At 37.3% G+C, this 25,600-nt stretch overlaps 1 protein-coding gene across 11 annotated transcripts in view; it reads left to right on the forward strand.

Annotated features, from left to right (window-relative positions):
* The first annotated feature begins 6,843 nt into the window (after positions 1-6,843).
* The window catches only part of obsl1b (obscurin like cytoskeletal adaptor 1b), a 34,975-nt gene continuing 16,218 nt past the window's right edge, over positions 6,844-25,600 (forward strand). For 2 of the 11 annotated variants that reach the window (XM_035523736.1, XM_027005677.2), the window contains exons 1-26: positions 6,844-7,151; positions 9,471-10,581; positions 11,480-11,749; positions 11,863-12,123; positions 12,218-12,523; positions 13,080-13,346; positions 13,455-13,730; positions 13,929-14,204; positions 14,436-14,711; positions 14,963-15,238; positions 15,546-15,818; positions 16,018-16,317; positions 16,419-16,493; positions 17,165-17,419; positions 17,822-18,088; positions 18,220-18,543; positions 18,844-19,191; positions 20,227-20,502; positions 20,739-21,014; positions 21,238-21,513; positions 22,061-22,336; positions 22,845-23,120; positions 23,512-23,784; positions 24,019-24,294; positions 24,874-25,149; positions 25,235-25,510. In XM_035523736.1, the coding sequence (XP_035379629.1) occupies positions 9,567-10,581; positions 11,480-11,749; positions 11,863-12,123; positions 12,218-12,523; positions 13,080-13,346; positions 13,455-13,730; positions 13,929-14,204; positions 14,436-14,711; positions 14,963-15,238; positions 15,546-15,818; positions 16,018-16,317; positions 16,419-16,493; positions 17,165-17,419; positions 17,822-18,088; positions 18,220-18,543; positions 18,844-19,191; positions 20,227-20,502; positions 20,739-21,014; positions 21,238-21,513; positions 22,061-22,336; positions 22,845-23,120; positions 23,512-23,784; positions 24,019-24,294; positions 24,874-25,149; positions 25,235-25,510 (7,546 nt within the window). In that variant the 5' untranslated portion in view covers positions 6,844-7,151; positions 9,471-9,566. The remainder of the gene's footprint in view (positions 7,152-9,470; positions 10,582-11,479; positions 11,750-11,862; positions 12,124-12,217; positions 12,524-13,079; positions 13,347-13,454; positions 13,731-13,928; positions 14,205-14,435; positions 14,712-14,962; positions 15,239-15,545; positions 15,819-16,017; positions 16,318-16,418; positions 16,494-17,164; positions 17,420-17,821; positions 18,089-18,219; positions 18,544-18,843; positions 19,192-20,226; positions 20,503-20,738; positions 21,015-21,237; positions 21,514-22,060; positions 22,337-22,844; positions 23,121-23,511; positions 23,785-24,018; positions 24,295-24,873; positions 25,150-25,234; positions 25,511-25,600) is intronic. The other 9 variants (XM_027005673.2, XM_027005675.2, XM_027005672.2 and 6 more) reach the window with 9 other exon arrangements.

Raw genomic sequence — 25,600 nt, forward strand, 5'->3', positions numbered from 1 at the left:
GTTAGCCCTCTTTTTTCAGGTCTCCCAAACTGTCAATAGTACTTTGTCCTCATTAGGATAATAAAAAAACCCTCTTGCTTTACAGACATTCTAATTTTTCAAAAGAAAGCATGTATTGTCTAACATGATTTCCACTTGGGACCAAAATTTAGATGATCTGATACACTCTTTATTGGCTGATAGCTTGTTTATTTCTGTGAGTGGACACAAATCCAATAGGGAAAAGGAAAAATAGTGAACCTGTTATTAACATTACAGTTTAATAGCTGTGTGTAGACTGGATAAATTCAGTGTACTAAGACAACTGTTCTTGGGTCATTCAAGTTGCTGAAACTTTATATTCCTTGAATGAATATCTAATAACATGTAACTCAAATAATACAAATGGCAAGTTTAATTAAAATACATGGAAAAAATACATGGCCAAAACTTTGCTAAAAGAAGCTTAATACTGAATACTTACAAAACCTTTTTGACCTCAAATGTGAGGTCTGACATACCTGCTACGATTCATTTCTGGGAGTTTTCATGCCGTCATTTGACGATTACATCAGACCTGATTTAGAGCATGTGCTTTTTCCACTCATTGACTTATTATGCAGCCATGTCTAATTTGATAAATGACACTTTACTGAAATGAAACCCTTCATTATCTCTTCTGAGAACACCTGGGGTAAGTTCACTCAGCGCATTTCTAGCAATCACATCCCGTTACTCTGTGTAACTCTGCCTGCAGTGAATAACAATGTATATTTAAAGTTAAAAGCAATAATGAAAGGTCATGTCAAATCTGACCATTTCAGCACTATGATTTCCTCAGTTGACTTTAGTAGGACTGAAAAATGCTAATATTCTGGTTGTCATAAAATATTCAATTAAAGAACACTTTTCTGGAGTCATAACAGATCATAGTCACAGCAAATTATTTCAGATAACTGCATAATTACCAATTCCTGAACTGAATCACCTTAGGCTATGTAAACAGAGCAGGAGCACTCTTGTGAGATGAGGATTTATCATGATCTGTATATGATATTTTTCAATATGAGTTAATGCCCTTTTTTATTTCTTACAATGTTACATGCTGTCAGTAAGCACCGGATGACAAATAATAGCAGGGTGAAGCATAACTCTTACTATAAAATATTAGGCCTAACTAACATTTAACCTTCTATTTACTTTGTAGATGTTAAAATTACTTTCAAGGACACTACTTAAATTGGAGTAAAAGATTTTATCTTTCTTTCAGACATCAAAGTAAGCATTTTGTTTATGCTTAACTATGTGTTTTACAAGGAGGTATGACTGCCTTTAAGAGAACCTTTGGCAGGATGTTTTGACTTGCCACTGATCATGAAGTCATGGTTAAATTTGGCTACATTTGCTAACCTTAATGGTAACACTATCCCACCAGGGGGACATTTATAGTTATTTATTCTTCTTTTAAAAACTATGTTCTTTTCATGGGGCACCAACTGGATTCAATAAGAAACTTTTTCTGCTGAGTGTATTGAAAGGGAAAGCAGTGTTTACAGATAAAAGACTTCAGACTCCAAAGTATCTTCTTTGTAGGCCACAGATTTTCATCAATGGTATGAAAGAGGAAAAAATTTAACAAGTTTGAACAGCTAAGCTGAACATATCTGACAGTTCATGAAAGCATGCCTTCAGAGAACTGTCAGCATTTTTAAAGGCCCTTCTACAAGGTTATAGTTAAAAAGGTTTAGTGGGGTTTTAAAAATCATACAAAATTGGCTATGTGACAAATAATAACAACAACAGTAAGCTTCCCTATATCCCTTTCTGCCAGATGAGGTGACATTTATAGGAAGGCCCCTTTCTGGAAACTGGGAAAATGATGGTTATAAATGAAATGTGCTGCATTCTTCTGTGTGATTAAGCTCACAGTGATGATGGAGGAATGCAGTAACAGGTCTATGCAGTAATAAGGCAATTAGCACAGACACAAGCAGATTCTAGACACATAAGGGTGACAGCCTTCAGAAGCACATAACCAAATTAGGATTTATCTGGAATGGAGTCTTCAAAATAGCAGAGCTTTTCTGTCATTTTTGCTTGAATTCCACTTCATCTTTATTAATTCTGAAATTAATTCTTTGTGTTTCATACATTTTTATTTGGAAAGTTAAGAAATGTATTTATTTTTTGAGCTTGTAAACAACAACATTACTTTATAGCACAGGGCAACACTAGATTGCATTTTAAACACTCCACAATGGAAACGCTAATTCAGACAAAATAATGAAATAGTGTTTGTAGTGAGTAAAATGGCATTTAAATGAAATTTGACAGATTTGAGCATAGAACCTTATTTACAAGAGTGTGCACAACAATGACCTAATGCCTCAATTATCCCCTTGTACATCAATAAATGTATTAAATTATTTTTACACACAAAGAAAAGTCAAACTACATTAGAATTGTTGAAATATTTTCATGTCACCTCATCTGTAATTTTGTAACTAGCAAACCATGACACACAATCCAGTCAGTAAAAGATCAAACATAAGTACAAGTGTCGTGTGAGTATGACCTGCGTTGTGAAGGATCAGAGGGTCATATAAGTGCAGGTACTCAGTGACTTGATTGAGGCAACAGCTAATAGTCACATGCATGAAAGGTTTTTTTATCTGAGCATAGCATCAGGTCCCTTGTCTAAATCTGGATGTTTACAAGTCTTTGGAGCAAGAGACCACCTCATTTAATAAACTTAGAAACCCAGGTCAGACTGGTGTCCCTCTGTGTCAGATAACTTTAATAGTTAGACATTTAAACATATTAGTACAATTTGGTCACAAACAAAAGGGAAAAAGAAATATATGGTTAAATTTAATTCTGGACATCTGTCATGTCACAAGCAATAGACTATGTGAAACATTCCTTATACAGCTGGTTTATTTGTTATTTGTATATTTATGTTGACTGCACTGCACGGTACATTACATTTCCACATAGTTTTAGGAGGCTTTTTTTTTTGTTTTGTACTCAAGGCATCTAATGTGAAATATAATGCTTACAGCCTTTGATAAAACTCCCTGGAACTGGTCGCTGAACTGGTCTGGTCTAGAGGCTTGCTCAGCAAACAGAACCAAAATTAAATGTTCCATTTAGCAACCTGTTAAACTTGTTGAAACCCAAGGATATTCATTATTTCATTGTTTATCTTATAGCATATTATTTAGTAACTACAGTAGATTAGTAATAACATTAAAATGAACCTGAAAATTAGAAGAGTGAGGAATGAGAGTCTGGATCTGGGTTGTGGGAATCTAATAGGATATCAATTAAGTCTGAGCAGCCAGTGCATTCACCATTCAAGCAAAACTACCAAAATCCAGTAACATATTTTAACATATAAGACCTTTTGCTGTAACAAGAGGATGGTCATGAAGGACCTTCTCTACAGCACAGCGATGCTTTGTATTTAAACAAATAGATACAGGCTCATTTAAACAACATGATGCATGAGAGGGTGTCTCAAGAAGACTGCAGAGAAGCTTTGCCAGAAAGAAAGTACACTATAAAACAAAACATCCTTAGGTCTGTCACTTTTGTGCAGTGCTTTTGAGCACTTTTAAACAGAGTTTTTGACCTTTTCTATACACTGTCAGTCCACAAAAGTATCGACCAGCAAAGATCCCCAACAAGCTTGAGTTTAACCACCTTGGTACTTTACTGATCAGATCAGCAGTTATGGGCTGCAACTGGCACAGCGGAGGCCCAAACCTGATTCTTTGCTATAGAGTATATACTGCATCCATAATCACTGCTTTCATAACTTCAGGAGAAGCCCAGAATAGCCTGAAATAACCTATGTTTTAGGTAATAATTCTGTTTACCATGTGCAGTGGAATGTTAAACTACTATTAGAGGCTTCATTGCAACAATTTAGAGAGCTGGAAATGTGTAAGCGTTTACTTAAAAATTATAATATATGGTAGTATAAAAAACATAACCCATATTGAAATATAATATAATTTACCAGTGTCCATAAAATAGACTAAAGAAAAGTAGGAAGGATGCTTTTTTTCAAGGAGATTGACTGACTTTTTACTACCACCCAGTGGTTACCAAAAGATTTGCAGTGAACACGTCCCAAGACGTGATTCAAAATCCAACTAGGAGGCCTGAATAACTGTTATGTAAATGTGCGAGTAACCTGTAAAATACTGTTCAACCAAAATCGATGAGGTCATATGGGCATGGAAGTCTGTTTGCAACACCATTTCCCATTAGTTAAATCTGCCCGGTGATGTTTCTAGAGGCAAACACTGGTGCATTTTTCATCCTGAGAATTTATTGAGACATTTCAGTTGATGACACTTCAGAGATCTTAATGTATGTCTATCTAGCAGATATTTTCAAGAGAAGTGAAATTATGTCTCAAAAAAGTTAATATACTGGACTCACTAAAGTAAAGCTGAGCAAAAGGAAAAACTGTTCACTGAGATCCAGTAAAGAACTTGACAAGATAAGCATAAAATATATTCAAATTAATTTATGCAAATGGGTTAATTTTTCTGATGCAGTTTAGGTCAATATGTCTTGAAAAGGATTCTTTCTCCTTTTGTTAAATTCTGGATGGTGAAAAATAAACAATGGCATAGCTGCTGATTTCTCTGGGGAGCTTCTTGGCTGTGGCTGCTTTGGAATGACACTCGCTGTGCAGCCATGTTTGACTGCTGAGTGCTATTCCCCCTCAGGGGAGCCCTGGGGCAAATCACTTGATAAAATATGTTAAGTAGAGATGTTCTGCACATTTTAACTACTCAGCCATCTGTAGCGCCACATCCCCAACCCTCTGTCCCATGGATGTGAAAGAGCAGCTGAGCCATTTGCAGCCATGATGGAGAAGCAGGAAGAACCAGCTCCGGCCCTGTCCTCACCACTGAAGAAGTTGTGTCTTCTGCAAACCTACCAGTACTGCAGTACTGCAGTCCAGCATGGATGATCATAACATGGCCAAGGCCAACCAGGGTGAGGGTCCCTCGTGAAGCCCACAGTCATAGCACTTTTTCATCCCACCGTACTCCTTCTCACTCAGGCAAAACCCAGCGGCAAATCCTACTAGAATGTGACTGTGATACTTTAAAGTAATACTATATAAAATAAGGAACTCTAAATACAAGCATCATATTTCACTTTTCAGTTTAAATATTCTCACAGGTGCTGATATGGCTATCAACAGTTAGAAAAACGATTGTGTTCAACAGGCATACTGGATTTAATAACACAACCATCTTGAATCACTGAATTAGTAAAACTGCAGAATTATACTACTTTGCATTTATAACTGTAGCTATTGGATGATGGTGAATGTGTATTAATGGAGGTAATGTTTGAATTTTCCCCAGCATGCAGCTAAAAGGGCTGCTATTTTGATCCAAAACAAAACTAAATAACATACTGTTGCTACAGAAAACTACAACACTGTGATATTATAAATAGTGTGAACTAGGAATATCATCAAGAGAATTTAATGATAGTTTACCTGCCAGCGGGGGGGGGGGGGGGTCCCTTGACCCAGGAAAATATGGAAAATTCCATAATGCCCAAGTAATATTTCAGATTCATCTTCCCAAGTCACAGTCTTAGGCAAGAGGATGAGTGTGTTCATTCTGTTCATAGAAAACCTTTAAAGAGACTTTCATGGCTATGTCAGTTCCTAGAGAGCTGAAAATATTTTGAAGTCTATGTGAATGTAGTAGGAACACACAAGTTACTGAACAAGATAATGCGTTGCTGCAGTGAAGCTTTTAGGAAAAGCTTCATACTGACACTATAAACTCCATGAAATATATCAATAATCTGAAACAAAAGTTGTAGAAAAGGGACTTGAAGGGCAGATAAGGTTAAGTAGTGTAAGTAGAAACCTGCCTGCACCACTAATTTACATGTAGTTTAAGAGATTTCTGTTCTAATACATATAAGTGAAGAAGTATTGACTTTACAACCATACAAGATTAACAGAGGCTAAACTGTAGGAATAGTACATTGTGTACAGCCCACATATAAAATAGCATTTAAAGAAATGATGCACTTGCTAATGTCTTCTTAGCAGCACGAGGAATGTAGAAGTTTTAAAAAGAGGACTGTTAATCCCTGAAGGTTTGTACAAAGCAGCTCAGGCACACTGCCTCATTGCCAGGGCACTACTTTCATAGCTCAGTTCATGATCGGATTACTTCCAATGGCTGAAATCAGAGGAGGGAGGCGCGACTGAGAGACGTGAGCCTCTAAACAGCTGAGGGTCAGTTTAGTCTCACACATTCATAGACCACATCACACGTGCATGTGGGTGTCCTACAGATTTGACCATTTCAAAGTTTCACATTTGGGGCTTTTCAAATAGGGAGGGGTGAGACACATAACACAAACAGGCACTTTAATTACATCCAACAGATACATTGCTACATTCTGTTTGAAAAGATTGCATCCAGCAGTTCCCAAATGGACTTTTGTACAGAAAACCCAGATACAAGTGTGACAACCCACCTCAACAATCACCTTTAATTACCTTTTTTTCCTTCTTCTTTATTTTATTTTTTTTTAACAAAAATAGTTTTGTGTACATTTATCCTGAGTTAAAAGTTTTGAAAAGGCCAGAAAACTGCTTCCCTTCTCCTTAGGTTTTATTGCAAGGTCTCAAGTAAGCCATGCAATCTGCTCTGGACAAGCCATCTGATCTATCTTTAGCCACTGCGAGCAAGTGAATGGAGAGCCTGGCTTATCTTCACTGCTGTCATCGGCCCTGCCAGTATTTTTAGGGGACAGCAGCAGCTGCAAAAGCATTTAACGGTCTTCCATGAACAATGACACTCAGGGTGTCTCAGGGCTGAACGCCACAGCTTGTGGGACCTCCACAGAGTACAGAAGGAGGCTGTCGACCAGCACTGACCAAAACGGTTATAATCCAAGTGCCTGACAAAATGGACAGGTGACAACGACCAGCTACTGTTGTGGACCATCTCTAAAACGACTTGTTATCAAGGTGGAGAAGGATTTACCCTGAACACAGGAAAACACAGGAGGGACTGCAGAGCAGAGGAGTGGGCCCTTGCCTTCAGCGGAAGGATCAGAGGCTTGGCACGGAATGCATGTCAACAATCAGACATAAGGACCGAAGAGAGGTAGGGCATGTAATAGTTGAAAGGTGCAGTTTCACTGAGGTCAGAGGTCAGCCTAATTAAATCAGAATTACAAACATGAGGTTTATTTCCCTGTCACTCCCTTAGGGAAAGCTGCAAATCCAGTCTCTGCGCATCATACTCTGATTATTTGATAACCGGATGAGATTAACTGTGATATGACTGCATACTTTTTTAAGCGTGCCCATGCACTGGGTAACAACCTGACAGGCATTTTGACCACATTGTGACAACATAGCATAATAGGTAAATTCTTAACTGTGGAGGATATAAGTACCCTCAGTACAAAGCCTATAGGTGTTATGTCAAACAAAATGTGTTTGTTAATAACATTTTTTTTTAACAAATGAGAAAGAGCAAGGTGAACATTGCTTTTACTATTCAATATAAGCTGCATTATATAAGTTCCACTTACTTTGATTAATGGTTAATGTCAATTTGCTTCCTTGTCCATGCACGTTTGATTTGTGAAATTATGTGTTTTTTTATGTATGAGTCATTAGGCATATTTTGAGATTTTTGTTTGTTTGTTCCTTGTATATCCTTGAGTTCTCCAAAAAGAAGTCTAAGTGTTAGTCCATGTGCTAGAAGTCGTGGTTCATGTGCTGTGTAAAAATCCCACACCTCACTGTTATGGTTCTGACCAATAGGAAAACCATCCAATAACAAATGAGGTAGACTTTATGGTTCAGTATGGTTCTCTATGGTTCTGATCATTCATCTACTTTGAATAGACAGCCGTGTGTTCAGAGACTCTGGACTAGAAGTACAAGTAGTGTATCCTCCTAAGGCAAATAAATAAGATCTGGTTCATGAATATTCATTCGCAAGTAGCGTCATGAGGCCAAACTTGCTGCATGATCAACCTTGAAAAGCTACCAATAAAAAATCAGATGTGGCAATACATAGTAAAACAAGACTAGTCTGCTTAGTGTGCTAAAGATGGTCAGCATCTTATAGGATATTTTAGAACGAAGATATCATCTCAACATTGTGGTGTATGTCTTTTATCTTTTCTTTTTTTAAACAAATGACAAATGAAACTAATTTTGACAATGACATTTAGCAGCTGAATTCTTCATTGAGTCTGCCAAGAGGGGTGTGATGAAGGCAGAGCATATTTTGACTGCAAGATCCCTCGGGGTGTGTGGTGCATCTGTGTCTGTAGTGTGTGAGAACTGTGTTTGCATGTGCATGCATGTGTATAGGGTGTGCTTTGTGATACCTGACACATGCCCTCTTACAGGACTTTTTTTAGGCCACACTATATAAAGCACTTTCCCATTGAAATACAGCACCAGCTGTGGTATCTGTGTTGTGACCACTATTGCACAAGATCTGCTCACCTCCAGACTACTGGCTGCAATCTCCCTTTCACACATAGGATGGATATCTTAGACGGTTTTGAGGAGTAAATGCTTTTGAAAAGTAATACTGTCCTTACCCCATCACACCCAAGTAGTTCCCATTCACCTGGGAGAAAAAAAAAAAAAGAATTCACTAATGTAATTGTGATGCAGATTAATTTTGCAACAGCACAGCAAGCAGATACTGTTTTGCAAAACAGTGTCTGGTATCACAAGGCAGCTTTATTCAGACAATAAAACTGAAAGTAATGAATTGCAGAAATAAAAATAAAACCCCCCATAAAAGTAACTACCAAGAAAATTGAGAAATTATTTAATATTGGTACAAAAATGATTCGGTTAATATACTGAGTGACTAAATAATTAGTTTTCATTGATTTCAGCATGAATAAAATGTCTGCACATTTGTGCTTTTCCTTTTTATTCTTATGTTTGTATTTTGAGACAATACACATTTGAGACATAACTGATGAAGGAAAAATAGACAACAAAGCTTAAAAGTACAATAGATAAATTACTATTAAATATGTAATCCTTATTAAATATGTAACCACTGTTAAATAATCTAAGGATTTGGTTATATAAGTTATATTATTTCCAGAGGAATTATACTTTAAGAGGGTGTTGCTATTCATATTCTTGGTTAAGTATTATGGAGGTTAACATGGTTTAACATGAATGAAAATATAACAAATAGTTTAAATGTTTGGCTTAAAATGTCTGTTCCACATATAGTTAAAATAACTTGGGATAACTAAATAAATAAAATTGCTTTCTTGCCTTTTAAGGATGTAATTTTATATTTTATTTTACCAATTAAAAATCTAAAAATATAAAATAAAATGTAGATAATCCCTCTTATTTGTCATGGAAGAAGTTGTTTATACTGTTTATACTCTATTACAAATAAAATAGTTTTTTCTTTCTGATTCAGACACCTAATTGACATAAAATCTCCTGTGAGCTAGAGAGAGAGAGACTGAATGCCTATAGCCTGGAAGTCCCAGGTGAGGCTGGCAAGTGAACAGAGATGGACGTCTTTGGTGGAGCACCGCGGTTCCTGGCCTACCCTCGCCCTGTGGTGGTGCAGAGTGGCACAGATGCTATGTTGAAATGCCAGATTGGTGGCGATCCCAGACCAGCAGTCATATGGGAGAGAAACAATGAAAAAATCCATCCTGGGGGCAGGTATCGCGTGTTTGAGGATGGTAACATTTATAATCTTATCATCACTGTAGTAAGTGCAGAGGACAGTGGCCAGTACATATGCAAGGCCAAGAACTGCATAGGGGAGACATATGCTGCAGCAACACTGAAAGTAGAAGGTGAGGCTCAGGAGATGGAACTGAGGGAGGAGAACAAGCCCCGCTTCCTCATCAAACCCCTCTCTACACGAGTAGGCAGAGGAGAAGATGCAGCCTTCTCCTGTAAGCTATGGGGAAACCCTAGGCCAGAGGTGGTTTGGGAGAAGGATGGCAAAAAGCTGAATGAGATCTTTGAGAGCACTCATTTCAGTGTTGGCTATCAGGATGGCGGATGGTTCCAGCTAAAAATTTTCAAGACTCGGGCACCTGATGGAGGCGTGTACACGTGCAAGGCTAGAAATGAGTACGGTGAGAGTCTGGCAGGAGCTGTACTACTTGTAGATGCAGGCCCAGGACATGAAGATGAGGGGAACCGCAATGGTTATACTAATGGCCACTGGAAGGCACATCAGGGAAAGCAGAGAAGCAGTAGGCAGGTTGTGACAAGGCTAAAAGATGATCATCTGCCAAACTCAACCAAAGTGAAAATGTTCGCAGTGACGGAAGGAAAACATGCAAAATTCCGCTGCTATGTAACAGGCAAGCCCAAACCAGAAATTATATGGAGGAAAGATGGGAGACTAATTTTGTCTGGAAGACGCTATCTTCTATATGAAGATAGAGAGGGATACTTCACACTTAAAGTACTCTACTGTAAGCAGCAGGACAATGGAGTCTATGTCTGCTCTGCATCCAACACTGCAGGACAAACCCTGAGTGCAGTACACCTTTCTGTTAAAGGTAAGATCTATGGACCATTTTGCCCAACAAAGTTCTGTGTCATCTGGTTATATCATATATTATAGTCACCAGCATAATTTCACATATGAAATGAAATCCATTATCTATGGCATTTTTAATGATCTATTACCACTATATTCACTATATGAGCTTTACTCAAAGATAAAGCTGATTCTTTCCAGTCTTAAGTCTGCAAAGTCACTTAGGCTCTGAAAGGCATGGAGCCCATGCACATGACAGTGATCTCATGAGGTGGGGTCATATTTCTCATATGGTCAACCAAACTGTCAAAACAAAATTTTTGCATATCAATACTACATCATAACAAGGCAACATAATATATAAAAATAAATAAATGTATACTAGGCTCAAAGGAGAGTATGAAATATTGCAACAATCATGAGCAAAAGTTTTAAAATATATAGCTAGGTGTATTTGGTGGCAAATATACTATCTAGCTGTATTCAGACATTCAGTAATATCAATGAGTAGTGGAAGCAAGGGCTTCTTTAATTGCATTGGCTATTGAATACATAATAGCTATTATGTGGATGTAATTTAGATTATTTCATGCAAAATTATCCTATGGTGCCTATTGCAGTTAATTTTGTATCCAATTCAGCAAGGTGTGAATGGTCTTTCCAAAGCTCACTTTAAAGATGCTACTTGCCTCCTTTTGTTACCTTAACAGGTTTGCAAAGCTTGTTTGGCAATTTAATTACCATAAGTTATACATATATTGCAACACTTGATACAAGTTGAAGAAATATTTGTGTGCAATTTTCCACATATAGAGTTAATTCCTTTTTGATATGCACCAATAATGAGGAACCTCTTTTGGCACTTTAAGCTATCTGATGGAACATCTTTTTTTTTTTTTTTTTTTTTACAACACTAGCGCCACCTGTAAGATTCAAGCAACCACTCAATGACCTTCAAGTCTGGGAGCGGGACCTGGCCATTCTTGAGTGTGAAGTACCTGAAGATTCCGTCCCTATCACATGGTATTTAGAAGACAGGCGGCTGCAGCCAGGGGCCAAATATGGGATGGAGGAGTGGGGGACAAAGCGCCGACTTACAATTCGTGACATTGGAGTTGATGATGATGGGATCTATCTTTGTGAAATGGCTGATGGAGGAAGAAGCATTGCTGAGGTAACTGTTAAAGGTAAATATCTCAGAACTGGTTTTAGAGGTTTTACAGCAAAAACCTAAAAAATGTTTGCAAAAACAATTCTTGTAATGACTTTTGACTTTCAATTGCATTTGCACACTGTATAGGCACCATAGTAAGAAAACTACCAAGAAAAGTGGATGTTCTGGAAGGGGAAAATGCAGCATTCTGTGTAGAAGTGGAAGAAGAGGAAATGGACATTCATTGGTATAAAGATGGAATAGAGTTGAGAGAGACACACCAGACAATCCTCAAGTCCTTTGGCAGAACTCACATCTTGGTTTTTGTCAATACCACACACCAAGATTCTGGCATGGTAACCTTTTATGCAAGTAGATCAAGAACATCATCTCAGCTAAGAGTGAAAGGTTAGAAATCATTCATGTGAGATAACTGATTCATCTAAATGTCACTGAATCTGTTATTTTACCTTACCATTTCACATCTTCCATTCTTTGTCAGGTGCTAGGCACTGTCCACCTAGCTGCCCTATTGGGGTGCAGATAAACACAGAGCGTGCAAATGCAGCACTTCTATCTTGGTCTCCAGCTCAGGATTTTCGCAGGAATCCACCCTCAGGCTACATCCTGGAGAGACAAGAAATGTGCTCTCAGGAGTGGCTGCAGTGCCTAACCACAGACTCTGCCACCTCAGTGGAGATTCTTGGTGACAGTGTTCCATGTGAGGCTGACTACAGATTCCGCATCTGCAGTGTGAACAAATATGGAAGAAGTGGATATGTGGAGTTCCCACGAGCAGTTCACCTTGGTAAGGACATGTTAAAGTAATGTATAGCATATGGTCTGCATTGTGTCTGTGATGACCAATGTTTGAGTCTTCTGCTTTAAAGAACTCCATTCCAAGATCATCCTTTGTTTCAAATCTGTTCTTATAAAATGAATAGTTCTGATCCTAAGATCTGGTTGGCTAAGACGTGTTGTCCTCCATATATGCATACCTATGACCACCTCACAATGACTAGATTCTGTATTAATGTGCAAGATTTTTAAAAAATCATTAAGCTGGTTCTGTCAATTGAATAATCTTTGCTGTGGTGTTGCTTAGCATCAAAAGCTTGTTTGCAGATTACATTGCCAGGCAGAAGAATTGTTCGTTGTCAATACTTCTAAATTATTTGAGCACTGGTGTATTTTTGCATATTGGTTTTGTCTCTGTTTTATAAAATTAATTTTATTCCCAGTAAGGACAAAGTGTTGTTCTTAAAATGTCCTTATCCGTGAAAAAAATTGCTTTTAGAAAATGCTGCAGTGCACAGCATCTTGTGGCTAATTTTAATGATAATTCGTACATGTAACTTTTACAGTTCCAGTGGCCAAAATACAATCACCTCTACAGGATGCATTGGTGCCAGAAGGCCAGGATGCCTGTTTTTCCATTGAGCTGTCTGCCTCAGTCATAGGCACTTGGTTTCTGAATGGTAACCAGCTTCAGGAAGATGAACGTTTTTCCATGAGGCGGTCTCGAACACACCAATCCCTTCGCATTCGTGGAGTACGAGACACTGACAATGGTGCTGAAATCACCTTCATTGCTTATGGAATTCGTGATTCTGCGGCTCTGTATATACAAGGTAAATACCTGCCTGTGCCTTACTAATATTGCTGCTATATATTATTTTCTATATAAGAACTATAAATAAATTATTATAAATGGCAAATATCCTCCTTTCAATATGCAGCTCCACTTGTTAAATTTACTCCACTTTCTGAAATGGACCGAAATAAGTTTGTGGAAGTTGGCAATCCAATAGTGCTCTATTGTGAGCTGTCAAATCCGGAAGCCCAAGTCCGTTGGTATAAGAATGGAGTTGAACTGCACTCAGTTGAAGGTCTTCACATACAGTCAGAAGGGACAATGAGGAGAATTGTCATTCAGTCAGCTGAGTTCTCCCATTCAGGAATTTACAGCTGTGATGCCATTGATGATGTCATCAGGTTTAATGTGGAAGTTGAAGGTTAGTTGAAATTTTTAACCATTGTTCAAAACTTTAACCACTGTTAGAATTACTAACCACCACCAGTTAAACTATAAGTTTTGTTTTGCACAGATGTGTTGATTTAATGCACTGAAGTACATAGCATAACTAGAAAATCTATTACATCCTTACAAGTTCAACTATGATGAAATATCACTGATCTCAAAACATCCATAGCTCCCCCTGTGAGGTTCACAGAGTTTCCAGAGACTGAGAGAAACAAGTCCATCGAAGTCGGCTGCCCAATTGTACTTCAGTGTGAGATCTCAGATGAGAGTGCCCAGGTCTTCTGGTACAAAAATGGAGCAAAGCTTCTGGCACAGAGTGGACTAGACATTCAGTCTGATGGCACTAAGAGGGTGCTGGTAGTTGAAAAGGCTGAGTGTTTCCATTCAGGTGTGTACTGCTGCAAGACAAAGGGTAGTGCTATCCAATTCACCGTGGAAGTCAAAGGTGATTTCTTTTTATTATTTTTTTTGTGTTCAGCATGAGATATTATGCAATATTGTTTTGTCAAGCCAGTAACAGTGATGGTTTTGAATATACCTCTGCATTTTTAAACAATGTCTTACATATGAAGCAGTTAACCTTTTTGCTTAAATAATAGTGTTTTATTGAACAACTGGTATTACAAGCATGAATTCCAAAAATTAAGGACTTAAAACCACTCTAAAATATCTATAGCTCCAGCAGCGAGGTTCTCAGCTGTCCCAGAAGCTGAGAGGAGAAAGTGCATCGAAGCAGGCTGCACCGTTGTTCTTCAGTGTGAGATCTCAGACTCAACTGTGCAGGTCCACTGGTTCAAGGATGGGAATAAAATTCTTGCAGAGTCTGGAGTAGACTTCATATCAGAGGGCCACATAAGGAAATTAATCATTCAAAGAGCAGCCCTGTCTCACTCTGGTGTGTACAGGTGCACAACAAAGCATGACACCATCGAGTTTCATGTGGAGATCAGAGGTTAGGATTCTGCCATCCTAATAATTACTTTTCGTAATATTATCTTCTTGCATCATTGCCTATAATAATAAATGTTCTGTGTTGCTCTTCTTAAATTCTTAAAGAGTGTTTCAAAGATAAAGTTGCACTTTACTGCTGGCTTCACATACCTGGTTAACCTTTTTACTAGATATATGTTTTCATTCATCACATTTTTAAAATGATGCCTCAGGGTTCTTTATTTAAATCCTTATGTCATGAATCATCTGTAGCTGTACCAGTGCAGTTCTCAGCTGTCCCTGAATGTGAGAAGAATAAATGCATTGAAGCTGGCGACCGTTTTGAGCTCTGCTGTGAGATATCAGACCCTACAGCCCATGTCTACTGGTTCAAAAATGAAATGCAGCTCCTCCCAGAGACTGGCTGGGACATTCGGGCTGAGGGCACACTCAGGATGTTGGTTGTTCAGTCAGCAGATGCCAGTCACTTTGGACAGTACAGCTGCAAAATACCTGATGACTCTGTCCAGTTCACTGTGGATATCAAAGGTGATTTGTGGCTTTTTTGAGAAATGTGTACGTCCAATAACCCAAACTGCATTTTTTAAAAACTAGACACACACTAACAATAAAAGCCTACTGCTTTGTTCATGTCTCCTAGCACCGGTGTTATGGCCATGCCTCTTACCTATGCATCTTGCCTTGTGGGCAACAGTTTGATACTGTTGTTACATGTTTTGCAATACTTTGTTTAATTTGCTTTTTGGCAGAAGGTCTGAGAGTTCACAGATTAGTCAGGCTGGGAAATTCTCCTGTAAAGTTATTAATGTTATGTATATTTCACAATCACATAAAGCTCCACCAGTGACATTCTCAGACTTCCCAGAGGTTGTGAAGAACCAGCTGTTGGAAGTGGGCTACCCCACTGATCTACACTGTGAGATCTCAGACCCACCAGCCAAGGTGTGCTGGTATGAGGATGGAGTAGAGCTCATCTCAAAAAGTCAACCTCATATCAAAAAGGAGGATACGAGGAGGAAGCTAGCTGTCAAGACAGCACAGCCCTCTGAGTCTGGAATGCACGACCATGTGAGAAAAGATGTCATCCAGTTTAATGTACAAGATGAAGGTGATTTTTGAATATTTGCTTCTAATCCACTTAATATTTTAAGAGTGGCAACTAACAACTCTGCGATCTATGTGCATTTTCAGCTATTTACCTTTATTTTCACTTGGGAAAATGCACATCATTGAGTTTTAATATCCATTGCAATTAAAATAGTCAATGAAACTGTATAAAGTATTCTTTTATCAATGATCATCTATAGTTCCACCTTTGAACATGCTGGATGTTCCTGAAATTGAGAAGACAATGAATAATGAAGAAAACATTCCTATTTCATTACAATATAAAATCTTGGATTCCACTGAATATGACTACCAGTTAAAAGAAGAGGTGCTACCTCTAGCTGGAACTGAAAAGGAACAGGTGGTGCTTCAAGCTGAAAATCAAATTAAAACAGAAGGACCCATAAGTCCTTTAATTTTCAAATCAGCTAAGACATCTCAAAATAATATAAACAGACCTTGGACACCAGATCATCCCGTCCAGTTTAATATGGACAAAGGTGGTTTGCCTGTATCTTTTTTTCTATGGCATTCTGAATTAGGAGCATTGACATGGTTGAGGTTAGTCAGCTTATTGTTTTCTTTGTGGCTTTCCTAACAGCCGAGCTGCCTCACTCTGAGGTGTACAGGGGTGAGATCTATGATGACTCTTTCCAGTTCACTATGGATATGAAAGGTGATATAATACTACTCCACCTTTAGCATACTTACCCCACTACTGCTGCACCACTAACAATGGTGGTGTTTAACACTTCTAAGGCTGTTTCTTAAGATGCTGAGTCCATGCATCTTGGTTAACCATCCCTGAAAATGCTTCCCAAACTAATCCCTGCTGTTGTGATTTATCACACAACCACTTGATCTGCAAAACCTTCTTCCCAGCTAACAATCATGTGATGTTTGTATACTTGTAAATAAATCTTTATTCTTAATTGTAGCACACCAACAATTACGGTTCTATTTCCTTCAGTCATCTTACTCATGCTATACAGGACCATAATCATGTTATTTTTGCAATGTCCATATGTGTGTATGAAGTGTGTATGAAAGAACTGTTGAGTAGATGAAAGAAATAATTATGGCAAGAGTGAATGAAATGGGTGAATGAAATTCTTAGCACAGAAGAAAAAATGACTAACTTTACAGGATTATTGATGTTTTCTTTACTTGTTTTATGACATGTGTTATTTGTTTCTAGACCACTCTAATATGGTCGTCTCTCTTATTTTTCTTTTTTTATGGTCTAAAATCTTGAAATTATCAATCAATGAGAAAAAAATCTTTATGAACAGTTCTGATTAAGAAGATGGAAACAGACCAAAACTTTTCTTTGTCACTCAACCATAGCTAAGTCCTTGTGGTTCACAGCCATCCCAGAGGTTCCAGTGAGTGAGATCATTAAAGAAAGATGCCCAAAAGAAGTTCAGCATATGGTAACACATTCCTCTGCCCTGATATATGGCTACATGGAAGAAGACCTACCAGAATCTCAACCTCTCAAGCCAAAAGAAGTGTGCATTTTCCAAGAAGACAGCGGTCACCACAAAGTACCAAAAATGTGTATGGATGATGAAGTTCTAGCATTTAAGGTGGATAGTGAAGGTGATTTAAATAGTGAGCTCCATCATTCAGCAAGCAATTATGAGAGCAACCTACATACCATTGTCATTATTTGCAACATAAGATTCATTTAATGCTCATTCTGATTAATTAACTGAATCTTAGTACCTTAAAAATAAGCAATCTGCATGTCTATCAAACAATTCTATAGATTGTCTGGAATTTTACTGATTTCATGAAATTGCCTGAATTAAAATAAATTTTAAAAAAGAAAAGAAAAAAAATAAGAAAAATATATATGTCTAAATTATTTACATTAAAAACAAATCTGATCTTATTGTATTTGAGGTAGCAATATAATCAGCTATGATCCCAGCCTGAGAAACTGTTTTCTTTTCCTAATAGTAATACAAATTTCTCTCTATATAACTTGACACATCCTAGCACCAAAGATGACTTTCTCAACACCTCAGGAAGTACCGGATGAGAATCCCAGTGATGCAGGCTGTTTCAAAGTACCGAGTGAGATCTCTGAAGAGAAGCCCCAACTCTGTGGGTATGGAGAAGCACCAATAGTCAACCAACAGGATGGAAGCAACAGAGAGTATATCACCTCAAAGGAACAATGTTCTCAGTCATCAAAGGTGCAAAAAGATGTGTGCAGAACAGAGACAGTGGATCAGTCTGTGATGTATCAAGATGAAGTAAAAGGTGACTCAAGACTATGTGTCTAACAAAATGCAATAATTAGCATAAAAGCAACTAACACTGTCTTGCCTTTTGTTCAGCTCTTCTGTAACTGAAAAACCCTCAGTCACTGCAGCTTTCCTCTCCTTCAATAGATAACTCATTTTGTTGCACAACTTTGTCTCTCCAAAACAAAGCACCTGCACTTAATCAAGTCCTTGCACCACTATCTGAGACTGCCAGGAACAAGAGCATTGAAAATGGCATGCCTCTAGTACTACAGTGTGAGATAGCAGACCCAGAAGCTCCAGTTTGTTGGTACAAGGATGGAATACAACTTGAATCTAAAAATGGATTAGTAATCCAGTCAGAGGACTGCATACGGAGGCTGGTTGTCCCAACTGCAGAGTTCTGTCATTCAGGGGTGTACCACTGCAAGACTATGGACAATGTCATAAATTTTAAGGTGTATGTCAAAGGTGATTTAATTCTAGTTTAATCCATTATAACCCAGTGTTTCTAATATTAAATTAGTCCTAAACACAACAGTAAACCAACACGTACTTCAAAAACAAATGTCTGTATAATAGTAGGAAATTTATACTACAGTAATTTTATGGCTTTATTATAGTCCTCTAAATTGATCTAAATAAACAAATAATTTAGTTTCCTAGTGTCATGCATGTAAACAATAGCTCACAAGTGACTATACCTAAAACTCACCTATTCAAATAAAATTAACAGCTTTCATTAAAATATGCTAAATTAAACCCCCTTAGATGCACAAACTGAAAGTTCAACAATCCCTGAGATTAAGAAGGATGTAATGACATCAAATGAAGCAAATGTTCAAAATGTTCCACGGAGCAAGCTATTCAGTCCTACAGCTCCAATCAGCTGGCACAGAGAAGGAGATGAATTTGTTCAAAAAAATCTAACTATCAGCGACTCAGAGAAAACTTTGGAAGCTCCTGACCTTGTCCAATCAGCTGAGCTATCTGACCCTGGAATATACAGTTGTGACACAAAGGATACCAGTTGTGACACAAAGGATACCAGTTGTGACACAAAGGATACCAGGTGTGACACAAAGGACAACAGCGTCCAGTTTGCTGTGGATCCACCAGGTGATTCCTCAATCATCTTTGACAGCTCAACCCATCTGATTACAATACTAACCCCTTCAATCATGCAATGGTCACTAATAGTCATTATGTTGACAACTTGTTTGCATAGATCTAATCTAAAATTCTAGATGATTAACATAACTTAGGGGTTCATCAGTACAAGCATGATGAGCCCTTGGCCAAATTAATTGAATCAAGTAGAATTTAATATGTTGTGGAACTAAGATACCAGTAATTATATGTGTGTTAAAGCTATAGCAGTGCTAAACTAGGTAGAAAAAATTGTACAAATATCAAATTCATGTATGTAAGGTGTATGCTTGATGACAAATTTTAAATATTTTAAAATTGATATTAACAGAAGTCATTAAATCACAACCTATTTTTATTATGTTTTTGAAGCTGCTTTTGCTTGCTTTTTGTGGTAGCAACTCAATCTTAAAAACAAGCTCAAATTGGAATTTTAACCACACATAGCTGCAGCCACTAAAGTAATAGGCTTGTAATTTACAGAACCAACTTTTGAAAAATCTATATCAGGCATAATTTCCAGCTATTAGCATGATAATTAGTGTATTTATCCTTTTAAATCATCCATTGGCTCAACCTGTAATGGTAAAATATTTATTAAACTACTAAAAATCTTTTGCATTAAACATGTTATTCAATCTTCATACTTGGTTGCCTTTTTGTCCTTACTGTTACATGTTTGTAGCTTTTATTAGTATCAGTCATTTACTCTTGCTACTAATGTTGCTTTCACTTTCATTTATTTGTTTATTTATTTATTTTCTAAGTGTTTTATATGTATAAGCTTTCCTACTTTTACTGAACATTGGATAACTTGCTGGTATATTCTTATAGGCATTCTAAATGTGCCATAATCTCTTATCTGACAAATCACCATTTAGGCAGTGCTTTTGTGCAACTCTTAAGAATCCTTCTAGCAATCCAGTACTTTTAATGTATATCTTTTGTTTTAAAAGGACATACCTAACAGTTTCAATAACTGTATCTCTACAATGATGCCCATAGCACTACCAGTGAAGTTCTCCGAAGTCAGTGAAGCTCAGAAGAACAAATGCACTGTAATCGGTGAACCCTTCGAACTGGAGTGTGAGGTCTCAGATGCTGCCACACTCGTTTGCTGGTACAAAGATGGGAAGAAACTGCAGTCTCATGCTCAAGCTTTGCTTCTGTCTGAGGGTACAATACGAAAACTCTCTGTACAGTCTGCTGAACTCTCAGACAGTGGAACATACTGCTGCAAGACCGACAACAATGCCATCTTATTTAACATGGAAGTCAAAGGTGATTTTCAGAACACTACATAAGTTTAGTCTTTACCTTAGTTAATTTCTAATAGATCTTTTTATAAATATTCAAGGTAGAGAAGCTTAATATCTAAATCTCTTGGACTGCATTCTTTAAATGAAACAAGTTAAATAAGAGGAGGTTTATGCTTGAAAATTGAGCTGTCCATAACTTTTCCCTTTTGCCTATTAAATTAACACAATTTTCTCTCTGTGGACCTCACACATTTGTAGCACCACCACTGAGGTTCAAACAACTTTCAGAGGTGGAGAAGAACCAGTCCGTTGAAGTAGGCTCACCAATTGTTCTGAAATGTGAGATTTCAGACCCTGCAGCCCAGGTCTGCTGGTATAAAAATGGCACAGAACTATCTCCAAAAAAGGAACTTAATATCCAATCTGATGGAAATTTGAGGAAATTAATTCTTCCATCAGCAAAACTGTCTGACACTGGACACTACATGTGTGGCAATCAGGATGATGCCATATCATTTAAAGTGGATGTTCAAGGTGATTTTTATGATTCTATTACATTGCACTCACACACACACACACACACACACACACACACACACACACACACACACACACACACACACACACACACACACACATATATATATATATATATATAGTCACATTACATAAAAATGCCTCTAATATTCTAATGAAGTTTTTCTCTGAAGTTTATGATATTTCTGAAGTGCTCTCTAAATCTCAAAATTTTCCATAGCTCTGCCTCTGAGGTTCTCAGCACTTCCAGAAGTTGCAAGGAACAAGTTCATTGAAACAGGCTGCCCCATTATACTTCAGTGTGAAATCTCTGACCCAGCTGCCCAAGTTTTCTGGCTCAAAGATGGAGTGCCACTTTTTCAGGAGACTGGACTTGATATACAATCAGAGGGCACCATGAGGACAATGATCATTCAGTCAGCTGAGCTCAAACACTCAGGAGTGTACAGCTGTCAAGCTAGGGATGATCAGATAGCATTCAAGGTGGATGTTGCAGGTGATTGTGAGCCTACATGTTTTTCTCAAAAACACTAACAAATGTGTCAAATAACGCTTCATTCACTAAATGCTGTTTGTCCTTATCAAAGTTTAACATTTAATTGTACATGAGCACACACTTAAAACCAAATTAGGTAAAAATCAAAATATAACTTATGACCAGCACCAAATCCTTCATCACTAATTAGAAAAAAACATGTTCATGTTTAAATAAAAAATTTGTTAAGCGTTCTAAAGCACCGGAACATTTTTTTTGTTGTTTATTTATCATTCATTCTGTTTACTCAGTAAGCTCAAGACTTATTCTGGGAAACAAATTTTAAAAAAATCAACTCCAAAAATCATAATTCATGGATAGTAAAATATTGCATTTGGTGCACCCAATGCAATGCAATGTTTTGGGGGTACTTTTTGTTTGTTTTTTGTTTTTGTTTGTTTTTGATCCATCAGTAAATGGACTCCTAATTTGAAAAGCATTGGCAGAGAAAATGTCTATACATTTGGTAATTACATGAATTTCTTTTAATGAATGAAAATACTCCTAGCTCCACCAGTGATGTTCACAGCTGTCCATGAGACTGAGAAGAACAAGTCACTTGAAGCAGGCTCGAGTCTCATTCTCCAATGTGAGATATCTGAACCTACAGCGCTGGTCCAGTGGTACAAGGATGGAACCCAGCTCTTCCCTCAATGTGGAGTTTTCATCCTATCAGAGCACACCATGAGGACACTGGTTATCCAGTCAACTGAGTTTTCCCACTCTGGGTTTTACAGTTGTAATACAGCTGATGATATCAGCGAATTTTATGTGGACATTAAAGGTGACATACAAAGCTTCTCCAAAAGACTGTTAAATGACTAACAAATAGATCACTGTGTTCTGTTGTATTTTCATTTATTTGAAAGCAATCCTCTTTACCTTTGGACAGATCAACTGTGCTGCTTCTAAGGGCTACTTAACCATTTTTCTAATACAGGACCATTATTTTTGATGTTGCACAAAGCTATTTGCAATATTTCTGCCCCATTTGCCATCCCTAGTTGCCATCTACCCAATATCTTGGTGTTTTGTATTTAGGAAGAAATCATGTAAAGAGATAAGCATGCCATGTGACTATTTTTGTACTTAACTGCACTTCATCCTCACACAGCTTTCATTAACTTTTTGTGTTTCTTTTGGCTTTTAGAGTGCAGACAGATTTTTCCACAGCTACTCAAGCCACCATCATCAGTGCTTGATGTAATGCATGCTTGATAATAATGCAAAACATGCAGCTAGAAAGGCATCTCATTAACAAACAACTAATATGTTTTTCTATTTTTCCGCAGCACCTCCTGTGACATTTATCTATATGCCAGAGGAAGAGCTTCACAGAAACATTGTGGAAGACGACAATCTCTTCCTTTGTTGTGAGGTGTCCAGGTCTGATGCCACTGCGCAGTGGTACAAGGATGGAGCTGAGATACAGCCCACTGATAATGTCACAATAGAGACAGAAAACACTGTACGAAAACTGATCATCCAATCTGTTCAGCTATCAGATGCTGGGATATACACTTGCCGTGCAGGAGACAGCGCCTTAATATTCAAGGTTAATGTACGAGGTCAGTAAACTATTCCACTTTTTATAGATTTCATATGCAGTTGAAAATGTGGTACAATATAAATACAAAAGGAGATTAATTAAAAAAAAGGATAAGTAGAAAAAATAAATAAGTAGTAAACCTTTACAAAGAGACAAATAAGCAGAAAAATGTATATATACAATAATCTATAGATAATATTAAAGTACTATAAAATGAAAACAAAGAGATGAACAAAGGGTAAAAGAACATAAATAATATGTTCAAGGAGTGATTAAAATAACATAAAAGCTAGTCCAGGAGTTAAAATAGGAGCTTTTGCAGTATTAAAATCAGTAATAGATCCCAGCACTTGTTGAATATATAATGCCAAAATGGAACTTTATGATTTTCTATGCTTTTTGTTCCTCAGAGCCACCATTAACGATTGTTTATCCCAAGGAAGACGTTCACCTTGATCGTCATGTTCCTGAAGAAATTGTCCTCAGTTGTGAACTTTCCCGCTCAAATGGAAAAGTGTCTTGGTTCAAGGATGGACAGAAACTTAAAGAAAGTAAAAATATAAAGCTTAAGACAGAAGGACCTTACAGGAGACTGAAAATTCTTCACAGCAGAGTTGAGGACTCTGGAGAATATGTCTGTGACACAGCTGATGACTCAAAATTCTTCCATCTGAGCATAAAAGGTATACTAAAATATTTATATAGCTATTGGAAAATATAAACACTGTAATGGACAAGTTTGGCCAACCACATGAAGAAAAAGACAGAAATGTGATACAAAAAGTAGTACAATTAGAAACACACACCAGAATGATAATTGACCAATGTGTCATAGGTCATTTAAAAACACAGAATGGCTTTTTACAATAGATCTGTGGGGAAATCAGGCAATGACGTCTTGACATGTGTTCCTCTAGAACCCCCAGTGTGCATAATTTCCCCAAGCCAATCCCAAATGGAACTTTGCCAGCAAACATCGGAGAGAATGGTGCTGAGTTGTGAAATTTCCAGACCTAATGCTTCTGTGTGCTGGTATCGTGATGGGCTTGAGGTGGAAGAGAATGATAATTTAATCCTGGAAGTTGATGGCGTTTACAGAAGACTCATTATACCAGAGACAACAGTCAATGATTCTGCAGAATATGTGTGTGATACAACTGATGACTCTGTGACATTCTTCGTAAATATTGCAGGTGCTTCATTAAACTGCTAGAACCATAAAGTTTAATAGTCACTCTTCTGAAATTCATTAAACAGTATACACAATGTCAAAAGTACAACTACTGAGCTAAAATGAAATTAGAAAAATTGTAAAGAACATTTTTCTAGAAAATATTAACATCAGTACGAATTGTAAAACCAATTCAGCCACCCAAAACACTGATTAAGAAATCTGAGATTTATTCAACACATTATTTTGTCTAACATTTCTCAGTACATAATCACAGTGCAACTGTGCCATTAATTACAGTGTAACAACACTTTGACACACTTACATGATGGAAAATAAAGTATAAATGCACACAGAGTGCATGCAGAGTATCAATATATTGGTACACATGCAATCTATATGCATTGATTCTTAGTTTTCCATTATGCAAGCATAGAGTATTGTACAATGTATTGCTTCAAATTGTTACACAGTACAAAACACTGTAACTAATGGTATAGTTACTCTATAACAATTGTCATGTAAAGCGTTACCTTTGTTGATAAACATTTCAAATCTTACATAGTTGAGCCTTTAGACTGATTTTTTTCTGTTTGTACAGAACCACCAGTGCGATTTATTCGATCAAGGAAGATGGCTTATGAAATTGAAAAATTTGTTGGAGACTCAGTGGTCCTTGACTGTGAGGTCTCAAGATCAAATGCTGAAGTCAGCTGGAAGAAAAATGGCGAGGAGATGGATGAGAACAGTAACATAACCATATTTGAGGAAGGCATTACTCGACAATTAACAATTCATTCAGCAACATTTGAGAATACAGGCCAATACACTTGTGATGCTAAGGATGATGTAATGGATTTCTACTTGAAAATACTAGGTGTGTTTCTTTTAAAAATGAAGAAAGGAGACTTTAATTTTAAGCATATCCAGGTCCCAGTAAACAGTTTTGTCTTTTTTTGCAGATCCACCACTTAGATTTCTGCAGAAAAATGATATAATAACAGACAAACATTTTGTAGTGTCAGATGCTATTGTGCTAAAATGTGAACTCTCCAGAGCAAATGGGGTGATTCACTGGTACAAAGATAATGAGAGAATAGTGGGTAACGATCATATCACATGTGAAGAAGAAGGGGTATTCCGAACTCTGATTGTTCTGAATGCTGAGATCAAGGACTCAGGACAATACATATGTGATGCAAAGGATGACAAGATTGTGTTTAATATCAAAGTGCAAGGTACAGAAAACAAGTTACAATGAAACATGGTCACACTACTGAAACTTGAAAACTGTAAATGATGTGAGCTACAACAGAACTTCTTATTTT

Source organism: Electrophorus electricus, chromosome 2, assembly GCF_013358815.1.
Source record: "Electrophorus electricus isolate fEleEle1 chromosome 2, fEleEle1.pri, whole genome shotgun sequence".
NCBI classification, from domain to species: domain Eukaryota; kingdom Metazoa; phylum Chordata; class Actinopteri; order Gymnotiformes; family Gymnotidae; genus Electrophorus; species Electrophorus electricus.